Source organism: Camelus bactrianus, chromosome 24 (assembly GCF_048773025.1).
Source record: "Camelus bactrianus isolate YW-2024 breed Bactrian camel chromosome 24, ASM4877302v1, whole genome shotgun sequence".
In the NCBI taxonomy this organism is placed as follows: domain Eukaryota; kingdom Metazoa; phylum Chordata; class Mammalia; order Artiodactyla; family Camelidae; genus Camelus; species Camelus bactrianus.
Genome location: NC_133562.1, coordinates 7,692,249 through 7,703,467, shown reverse-complemented (window position 1 = coordinate 7,703,467; position 11,219 = coordinate 7,692,249). Strand labels below are relative to the sequence as shown.

Sequence of the window (11,219 nt, the reverse complement as noted above, 5' to 3'; positions counted from 1 at the left end):
ACAACTGGTAGGGGGATTACAATAATCAGATTAGTCTTGTAGATATTAAAATACATGGGTCCCACATATATTTCTAGTAGCTTTGCCAGATTGGTTTTCAGTCCCACTTACATTTATCAGTGCCACTCATGTATTGTCTTAGCTACTTGCTCTTTTTTGTATGTGTCCAAGTGGACAGCAGCATTTCACTTAACAGTTCTCTGAGAAACAACAAAATTCCTAAGGCTACCTAAAAATGGTAATAAAAAAGAACAGGCAGGGTTTAGGAAATTTATTTTAGGGAAACTGCCAGATTTATTTTAAGCCCTATGCTTAAAAATAAATTTAATTCACATGACTGGCCTAAAATACTGGAGCCAAGAAAAAGTCACTGCAAAAACATTTAATGAAATACCTGAATTTTGTCTAGTTTGTCGTCTTTGTTATTATTTTTGTGAGGACTTACTTCCTATCTTGATTTATACAGTGGATTTTATATCTAAGTATCTCTTGTATCCAACACAGTGAAAACAGAATAGACTTTTTCAGACAGTATAACATTTTCCTAACCTCTGACTCACATCAGAAAGTTAGTGGAGTGTTCAGATGCTGTACACTGCTTTTATTTAGAAAGGCAACTGGTTCATCCATAGCATTTCCCGTAGCATTTACCCAGTGGGGTAAAACATCCACATTTTCTATTTCTAGCAGTATTTTATTTGACCTATGAGCAAAACTGAAGATTGATCAGAAATGAATTAAGGTAACTTTCCTACCAAAAGCAGTGAGGAACGTTACTTCATTAGCAGATTGGTTAACATGTCTCACCCTCTCTCACACCACAGTCAATGAAGGAACTGAATTAAGAGGAAATGCACATTATTTTCATGTTCTACTTCAGTCTGGTAAAATCACAATTCTGAGTTTCACTGTTTTAAAATTGAGACGCAGGATTATACAGCAAGAAGAGAACTGCAAGGGGAATGTTAATGGTGTGGGAGAACTATCATGGATAATTTTAAAATATTGATTTTCTTTCTATGAGATTATTTTCCTTTTTTTTTTTAAAACTAAATTAAGCTTGACTTTCTATTGACTATCTCTCTCGGAGTCACTATTTTAATGCTCCCCTGACACATGCTCGGTTCAGGAAGGTTATGTAGTGCGTTGCTTCGTAATTTTCCCATGGAAGCACAGACGGGTTAAACGATGTGTGTATGGGGTTCACGGAGGGCCAACGATGAAGTACTATTGAAGACTACACTCCGTTGGTGCTAAAATGCGGGTGTCTGCTGGAGAAAAGGCATCTTGTCTTAAAAAAAAAAAAAAGCCTACCTCCAAAATAACAATAAAAAGCACCCTTTCTGGCCAGAATTCTCCTGCCGGCTGCAGCCCCGAGGAAACAGAGCTGGGGCACCGGCCAGGACCCGACCGGAGGCAGCCAGAGCTCCGCCCCCGCCCGGACCTCCGCCGCGGCTCAGGAGCCCAGCGTGGCTCCTCGGAGCCTGCCGGAGCGAGGGCGGTGCCGCCCGCCGCACCCTGTTGGCTCCTCCCTGCTGCCAGCCTTCCCAACCCGCCTGCGAGTCTCGGGTGCGCCCCGCCTTCCGCCCGGCGCGCCCCAGCCCAGGCCTGCGGAGGCGCCCGAGTGCGCGCGCGCGGCGCCGGCCCGGTTCCCCTTCCGAACGTCCGCGCCCCGCATGCGCAGTCCGCGCCGGCGGTCTCCGTTTGTTTGAACAGGAAGGCGGACATATTAGTCCCTCACGGCCCCCCTCGCCCCACCCCCCAAGCGTTCGCCGCCGCGACTCGCCCTCTCCCTAGCCGGGGCCGCAGCGCTTCCGAGAAGCTCCCCCAGCAGCGGCCGCCGGGACCCGACTCTCATCTGCCTCACCGCCGGCTCTCCAGCCTTTCCTCCCCTGAGTCTCCATCGGGCACCGACCTCGCCCTGCCCCGCCGGACACCGCGGCAGCAGCCCCAGCAGCGCCGGGACAAAATGGGAGAGTGAGGCTACCCCGCGGGGACCAGCTCTTGGCCGAGGCGGATCGGTGCGTCGGGCCGGGCCAGGTGGAGCTGGGGATGCGGGGCTAGACCGCCTCCAGCGGCTCAGAGCGGAGCGGGCCCGGCCCGGGGCCCAAGCGGTGGCGGCGGCGGCGGCAGCAGCTGGCACAGCTCCGCACCCGCCCTTCGCTTTCGCCTTTCCTCTTCTCCCTCCCCTGCTGCCCGGAGGAGTCTCCACCCTGCTTCTCCTTCTCTCCCCCCTCCTGCCCATCTCGGGACCGGGAACCCTCCATGGCGAAGGCAGCCGGGGCCCGCTAGTCTGAAGCACTTCGCGGAGCGACGAGGCTGGTGGCGACGGCGCTGTCGGCTGTCGGGAGGGGCTGCCGGGTGGGATGCGACTTTGGGCGTCCGAGCGGCTGTGGGTCGCCGTCGCGCCCGGCCCGGGGTCTGGAGAGCGGAGATCCCCTCAGTGAGGGGGGAGGAGGGGAACCGGGCGCACCTGGTGACCCTGGGGTTCCGGCTCCTCCGCTCCGCGGCCGCGAACCCACCGCCGGAGGAAGTTGGTTGAAATTGCTTTCCGCTGCTGGTGCTGGTACGAGGGTATTGTCACAGCAGCGGCAACATGTCGACTGGGGACAGTTTTGAGACTCGGTTTGAAAAAATCGACAACCTGCTGCGGGATCCCAAATCGGAAGTGAATTCAGATTGTTTGCTGGTGAGTAGCACTGTTCTCTTTTGCTTGTCTGGGGTTCTGTATTTCCTTCCTCTTTCAGTCTAGTTAGCTGCAAAAGAACGTTTCAGGTGTGCAGAATCTTAGAAGACACTGATGTTTTCCCTGAAGAATCTTGGAGTACCACTGAAATCTTGTGCCGTGCCCTTATTTATCATATCGACTGGCTCTGTACTAACTGCTCTCTGAACTTTTGGCTCTGACTCATTTCATCGTTATACAAAAGATACTTATAAACCTCTGTTGCAGGCATCATATAAAGTTACCATGTCAAAGTTATTACTACCTGTATAGTTTGTTGAATGGCAATCTTAGTAATGTTCATCATTCTGATAGGTTTGACAGTAAGATTGGAAAAGACTGCTGTCCATTTACAGCGATTTAGCTCCTTGAGGGTTTAGGTTTTAGACTTGGTAGTGACAATGGAGAATCGATATTGAGGAAGTGATTTTTGAGCCAAAATGTCATAGGTGATTTGAGTCTTAATGTTTTGCTGGACCATTAAGTGTAAAAATCCAAGATAACTGAATAGGTCATCACAATATTGACATCTTTTACAATATTGTTGGTTACAAAAGCACCTCACATGTATTTTATCATTAACTGCCTCTTTTGGTGGTGTGCTTAACATTGTAACTTATAAAACACTCTAAAGAAGTTTTTATGATATAAAAGGCCAAAATACAATTTTAAAAATTCTTCAGTGGTTGATAGCATGGACAATTATCTGTAAATAATTGGAGTTCTTTAATTTTGTCTATTTCCCCTAATAGTTATGAACTTTTTGTTTCTCCTTTTACTTTACTGAACAACTAAAGTTATGTAATAATTATTTTTTAGTCCAAACAAAACCACATAATCTCAGAAGTTGCAAGGAGTATGTAAATGGATAGTAATTCACAACCTTTTCAGGGAATTATCATTAGATGTACATAATATTTGGGATTAAGATTAGGTGAACTAAATAATGCCATTCAGGGGAATAATACCATTTTAAAATCTCATCTTGAATCAGAAGAATTATGTAGATCATTTAAAGTTAACATACATTTCAGTTACTCTAAATAGTTTTGTTTATTGTTTAACATATATGGTTCTACAGAAAAGTTTCTCCCCAAAACGTTCTAAATTACTCTAAGTATTCTTGACCATAAAGTAAAAGTTGTGGGTTGTATGTTTGAAATGGCTCACCCATACTATAGATGTTCTTCATGTTGAGAAACAGAAAGGAGAGTTGATGTTTATTACATTTTATTGAACATTTTATTGAATGAGAAAAGTGGAAGGAATTAAGCCATATTGGTGAGGATTTCTATAACTTTTAAGAATTCTAATTCATCTTTTAATATTTATCCAATTACCATGTATCTGATTTTATTTTGCTTTTTGATCTCCTTATTCCATGAAGCATCATCACAGGGAGGGTTTAGTAGTTTTGTGGGGTTTTTTTTTTTGTTTTTTGGTTGTCTTCTAGCCTCTTGCCATAGCTTCTTTTGGTGGGAACCTCATAGATTTATTGAAATGTGGAAGATACAAGGAAATACAAGTCATGGACTCTTTCCTTGAAAGTCCAACCTATTTAGAAAAACAAATCCTAATCACACACACACACACACAAACAAACACACAAAGCAGAATACTTCACAGATTGAGAAAATATGTGATAAATTTCAAATAATTGGTATAGGTAATATACACTCTTGGATATTGAAAGGAAGAACTCACTGTAAGTTGATAGAGCCAGACTATGCTTTATGATGGATGGATGGGATTTAGGTTGCTGGGCTAAGTTGTTTAGATTTTCTTCAGTGTATTGTGGCTATTAAATATTTATAAATAAGACTGTGCCGTGATGAATGAAAAAGATGAATCTGGTAATTGTGTGCAGGGTAGGTTGTGTGGAAAGAGACTGGAGATGGGGTGAGATTGGGAGTTTTTTTATTGTAATAGTCCAGAAATGATTGAAGCCCCAAAATTGGGGCATTAGAATGGGGAAGGAAGAATTGGTGGGATTTGATTGGCAAGGCCTGGTAGAAGAAGGAGCCAAAAAGAGAGAGAATAGTTAGATGATTCTAAAAATTTTAAGCCTTTTTTACAGGGAGACTGATGAAAACATGCGTGAAAACCACAAAGTTGGGTTTGGAAATCGCTTGGGAAAAATAGGCAACAGATTAAGTTCAATTTTAGATTTGTTATGTTTGAGGGAATAGTGGGACCACCACAAAGAAATGATCTGTAGACTATTAGGGATATGAAACTGAGCTCATAATTTAAAGATAACAATTTAGAAATATTTCTTCCTAGACGCAAGTTAAAATTGACATAATGATAAAATGGTAAAAACAAGAGGAGTCAAGAAAGTAGGCAGTCAGGGCCTCTCAGAGTTAGGACAGCCAAATATCTTGGGGACCAAGACCTAAAAGAACATTTTGAAAAAGAGTGAGGAGGGTATAGCTCAGTGGTAGAGCGCATGCTTAGCATGCATGAAATCCTGGGTTCAATTCCCAGTACCTCCATTAAAATAAACAAGTAAATAAGCAAACCTAATTCCCTCTCTCCCCAAAACAACAACAAAAAATTCTTAAAAAAAAAAAAAAAAAGAAAATAGTCAACAGGCAGATTGCTCCTCCCTCCACTCTTGGCCCTTGCAATCTTATAATCTTGGCCCTTTTTTCTGTTTAGTTCCAAAATTGTTTTTTGATAGCTCTTGGAATTTTATTATACTAAATCTGAACTTGGTAAAGAATGAATTTTCCTTTGGAGGCAAAATCCTTTTTCCAATTGTGTAGTATCTAGCATGGATTTTCTTTGCATGATACTTTATGTTTATTATTAAGCGTTGATTTATTCATTCAGCCATTCAGAATGTCCTACCAAGCAGCTTCACCTTTTTCAGCGAGTCTGTTCTTACTCTTCCCTGTCTGGACTTTGGACATCTCATGTACTGTAGGAACAGTACCCCTTTTAAATTGATTGCCTTTCTCTATTCATAGATTTTGGCCCTTGTCGGTGTATTTAACTGATACTTATTGAGTATATATTATGTGCCATGTGCAACACTCAAGTTCTAATGGTTTTTTTGTAATCTCAGAAAATAAAGTTGTCAAATTATGTTTATTTTCCACTTTCTTGACTTAGATCCACTCTTCAGAAATGGAAGTTCCTACACATTGTGTAGGAAGTTCCTACACATTCCTACACTCTTCTACACTCTTTTAGAAGAGTTTGCTGGCAAATGTCTTTTAAGTTGCCCACAAAGAAAACAGCTTTTTTTGTTGTTGTTGAGTTAGTAGTGATGAGTATTAGTAGTTAAAAAGTAATGTAGCTCGGAGAAGCCCGTATAAATAGCTTCTTCACTTTTCTTGAACATATAATTTAAGAACTAGGTAAGTCCATTTTTCATATTGCAAATATAAATGCTAAAATAGACTGCAGATACTAAGGTAATATTATGGTAATTATTCACTTGTTTCCTAGATTATCCAAATTACTCAACGTTGGTTTTCTATAAGTCAGTTTCTTCCCTGTATCCTAATGGTTCTCTTACTGTCCATGTTATAGTTTATAATGATTATCAAGAGCTGTTTTCCTTTCCCAACTTTGTTTTAAACTTTAGAATTATTTTATCTAGGACTTGTTTAACAAGTTTTGAGTACTTCTGAAAACAGTAAGGGATGGAGTTTATGGTTAATTTTTCCAGAGGAAAAAATGCCTATGATTTGTAAACTAAAAAGGAAAAACAAAGAGAAGGTTAGGTGTATATTTGTCTTGAAGTTTGACATACATTTCTTGAAAATACAGCTGTCTTGACTGTAGCATCTTTAGCACACTGCTTCAGGATGTCAGTTAAGAGTATGACTTTTTCCTAGTTTTTGTTTAGCTGGTGGAGGTGTAGCAATGGGTGGAAAGCATGGGGGGAAGGGAACCAGTAACAGTGCGTACTGAGTTCTAACACTGCTGTCTCCTTTGTACAGATTTGTTGCTACCATCTTTCGTTAGTCATAGTTTTTTAGAATGTAAAAGGCAAATGTAAGTAAAGTTTTGAGTGTTTGTTTTTGAGTTTTTCTTCCTTTAAATTCTCTTTTTCTGGACTTCCTTGACCTAGTGTCTTCCTGTCTTTTCATTGCTGACTTCTTTTTTTCTCGGCCTCAATCTTGGGGCTATAATACCTTTCTCTTCACCTTTCTTGGAGAATTATCCGTTCTTACATCTTCAGCTGCTATCATCTCTGTACCCATGATATCCAAATCTTAATTTTTTAATCTTTTTTTATTTTAAAATCCTAAATATCTGACTGTATACTAAGCATCTCTGCTTGGATGTCATGTTATTATTACTCAAATTCCTCAAATTCCCAAATAAGCTTTGTCTACATAACTTACTTGTTTCATTATTAATACTACCAATATGCCTGTCACTCAAGTGGAACTTCTGATGTGAATTTTGACAGTCCTAGGTCACATGTTGGGTTATTTCAAAAGATTGTGGCTAGCATTCCAGATTCTAGATTATTGCTGTATAGTTCCTCTTGGTAGCCTCACAGTTGAATTGATTACATTTGGGATTATATTACTGATGGTGGAATGAAAAGATTTGAGGTTATTAAATCTTTGGGCCTTAAAGCTATATGCTTGCTGGTGTTCACAATTTATAAGTTAATGGGTGTTACCAGTATCAGTTGCATATCTGGTTAGTTTGGACCAGACTGTTTTGATGTTAATGTGTTGCAAGATTTTTTTCAAAAAATAAGTTACTTCATTCATTCAGCAAATCTTTGTGTAGGGGCTAAACTTGGATTCAAATGTAGGTTCTGCCATGTACTTACCGGATGATTTTAGGTGAATTATTTTAACCTCTCAAAGCTTCTTTCATCTTCAGGAAAGTGGAGGGATAGTAGTACTAGATCATCATAAGGATTAAACAATATGGATGAAGCAGTTATCACAGCGTATGGCATTTAGTAAGCATTTGTTAACTGGTAACTGTGATTTTTATCTTATTTATAGTATTCCTGTTTTGTGCTAGTCACTGTGCTTAGGCTGGAAGTTGATGTCTGTTGTCTTCTCTAAATGCAGAGTAATTTATCTGGCACTTCAAGCCATGTCTGTAAATTCATAATCCAGCTGTACTTTACTGAAGTGTCCAAGCCAATTGTTACTGAAAATAGAGACATTTAGATGGGATTTAGTAGAACAGGGAGAAATAAATATTTATTCATTTAGTCATGATTTATAACATACCTAATTTGTGCCAAGGACTTAGACTGACAAAAAAGACAGTTGGGAGCTGGTTTGGGAGATTGAGTTATTTTACTCTCTCTCTGTGTACCTTATACTTTCACCATGTGTTCTGTAAATAGGCCTTCTTGCGCTGCAAGAACCCTGTGGGTGTACAGAGAGGTGGCTCAGAGTAACAGCTGAGACATGAATTGGGCCATTCATTAATCTCTTGAGTCAGAAATGTTTTTAATCCAGAAGAAGGAACTACATATAGCATTTTATAATGAACAAAGAGTAAATTCTCCATTTTAGATTAGATTTTGCATAACTTTACAGTTTAGTTTTGTTTCATGATTATAAGTTTTGATATTATGTTTATATGGTAAAAACTAGAGATTCTGTTATATATGACAGAAAGGCCCACATATCACGAAATATTACATATGGAGTTCTGTTGCTGAAGGTAGTCTAGTGGCTCCTCTTCCCATTCCCATCCCCACTGAAAAAGAGGTACATCCATTTAGTTTAAGCCCAGAACATAGCTGATGGAAACCCCACACATGTGTGTACAAGAAGACGAAGAGATACTGCTGCATTTCACAATGGAAAATGTTTTTTTAGATATCCTGTTAGCTTGGTATAGTGAGAAGAACACTGGGCTGGAAATTCAGAGCATTGGCATATCCTTGTTTTGCTATTAACTCTTTGTGTAACCAAGTAAATCTTTTTTCTTACCTAGGCTTCAGTTTCCCCAATTAAGTGTTGGGCTGTATAGTTGCTGTTGTCCATTGTGTCTCTGAAAATTCTATAAGTCTTTGTTTATTATAATTCCATAAAAACTTTAAAAGTTGTGTTATTGATTGATTATTTAGGAAGGAAAATTAAAAAGTTAAATGATGTTGGGGTAGAAGTAATAGAATAGGAACCATCTTTGGTGTTATTTTTCAGCTAGTTCTGTATAGCCATAGAAGATCATCCTGAAATAATTTTTAATTGTTATATTTAGCACTTTTTCTTTTTTTTTGCATTTGTGACTTGTGTCGTAATTGTAGGGGATTGTACTTTTTGAAAAGAGAAAGTAGTAATTGAGTTACTCATTTGTATATATTCATTGTACTAGTTTACTTCTCTAAAGTATCTGCCCTTTTTGGGACTGTGAAGTAGTAAGAGTACATTTTCATTACAGATTCTAAACAATTAGTAGGAAGTTAGGTGTTCAAATTAATGTCCAAAGTTTGATGTCTTAGGTGAGAGGTTGTCTTATGTTTGTATCATAGTTTAAAGGGTAAACTAACCTGTATCCCTCTTTATTCCTATGTTTATTTATTTTTATTATTTAACTTTAATTTTATCGTTATTCTCTTACTTTATTTATAGTCTTTATTCCACATTTCCCATACTGACTTTTGGCAAGAAATTGAAATTTTTTCTCAGATTGTTCTGTGGAATTAATTTTGAAATAATGGACCACAGTTAACTCTTCTTTTTTCTCTTTGCTGTTATTCATTCATTCAGCAAATGTTTATTTGGTGTGTACTGTGTGCTAGATATTCTCACAGGCACTGGGGACACCATGGTGAGTAAAAACAAAGGGCCCAGCCTTCATGGAATTTATAGTTGTAGGAAAAGGATAAATTATGAGCAGATAGGAGTGGGGTAATGCTTGAAAGGGAGGTGAGAGATATGATCATGTCTTTCCTTTAAAGTTTGGGGTATATTTAAAGACTTGTGGTAAGGTAGTCTGAGTGTATAATTTTCAGATATGAGTCTGTAGACTGTCTGTACTGGATTCACTTGAGGACTTAATTAAAAATGGAGCCTGGGTTCATGCCCAGACAAACAAAATCAGAATTTTTGGGGATGAGTCCTAGGATTCTGCATGAGATGTGGATTCTTAGAATGCTTAAGTTTGAAAGCTGTGGCTGTAGTGGAAAGAACATGGATTTTTGTTTTGTTTGGTAATTTTATAAATGAAAAATTTTGAACCTACACAGAAGCAGGGAAGCAAACTCCCATTACCCAGATTCTGCAGTTTTCAAAATTTTGTCACACTTGTTTTATCAATCACCCTTTTTCTTGCCAAAATATTTTAAAGCAAATTCCAGATGTTGTCATTTTATCTTTACATATTTCAATAAGCATCTCTCAAAAAATTTTTTTTCTTACTTTACCACAATGACCATTATTATGTCTAACAAAATTAAAAGCTCCTTGGTAACATTACTTCCCAATTTATATTCACATTTCTCTGGTTATCTAAAATAATACCTTTTTTACAGTTGCTTTATTGGAATCTTGAACCAAAGTCTATGTATTTCTTTTCTTAGGTCTCAATGTAGAGTAGTTTCCATCCCCCCCACCTTCTCTCCCACCCCCACCCGTTGTCTTGCTGACAAAACTAGGTCATTGGTACCATACAATTTTTCACATTCTGGATTTTTCTTTTTATTTCCTTGTGACGTCATTTAACCTGCTCCTGTATCTCCCATATTTCCTGTAAGTTGGCAGTTAGATCTAAAAGCTCGATTTAATTATGTCAGCTTTTTAGTCAGGAGTATTTCATATATTGTATTTTCTTTTGCATCACATCAAGATGCATATAAAATCTGGCTTGTTCACCTGTTAGTGATGCTGCGGCTGATCAGTGTGTTCAGGTGGTGACAGTATGTAATAACTTCCTTTGTAAAATCCTTTATCAACCTTTCATCTAATGGTTCCAATCCATTTATGATTTTTAGCTGAAACAGTTATTTATTAGGAAAAGCAAAATAATGGTTTTCTAATTATATCATTCATTTCACATTTATTAACTGTAGTTCTTCTGTTAAGAGAACATAAGAATTTTAGAACTGTCACTCATCTGTAGGAATACTTGCTTATCATGAACTAGAGCTCATAAAGTACAGGACAAATGCATCAGTCTTTCCCTTTAATTACCACTTTTCAGAGTAAGGTATTTTGGAACCTTAGTGTGCTAGACCTAGTGCAAATTGAGTATTTAAGGGAAATTTAAGAAAGGGGCTATTTTATTTTCAAAGGTATCGACAATATTTAAAGAAATCAGTGGGGATAGTGCAGTACCCTGGCCAGCTTTTTATTTAGTTGTGTGATCTTAAACAAGTTATCTAACTTCTTTTGAGCCTAAATATATTTAGTCTGCAAAATGAGAATCATGATAATATTTACTTCATGGGTTTAATCATGAAGACTAAGTGGAGTAATTTATATGCAAATACTGTAGTTTCATCCAGGTGTTAACAGGTACTCCTTTCCTTGTTCTACCTTTATATTACAGA

The 11,219-nt window shown here is 38.7% G+C and overlaps 1 protein-coding gene across 2 annotated transcripts in view; it reads left to right on the top strand.

Annotated features, from left to right (window-relative positions):
• The first annotated feature begins 1,751 nt into the window (after positions 1–1,751).
• Positions 1,752–11,219, top strand: part of ROCK1 (Rho associated coiled-coil containing protein kinase 1) — a 106,698-nt gene continuing 97,230 nt past the window's right edge. The window contains exon 1 of one of the 2 annotated variants that reach the window (XM_045518883.2): positions 1,752–2,689. In XM_045518883.2, the coding sequence (XP_045374839.1) occupies positions 2,597–2,689 (93 nt within the window). In that variant the 5' untranslated portion in view covers positions 1,752–2,596. The remainder of the gene's footprint in view (positions 2,690–11,219) is intronic. The other variant, XM_010958061.3, reaches the window with a different exon arrangement.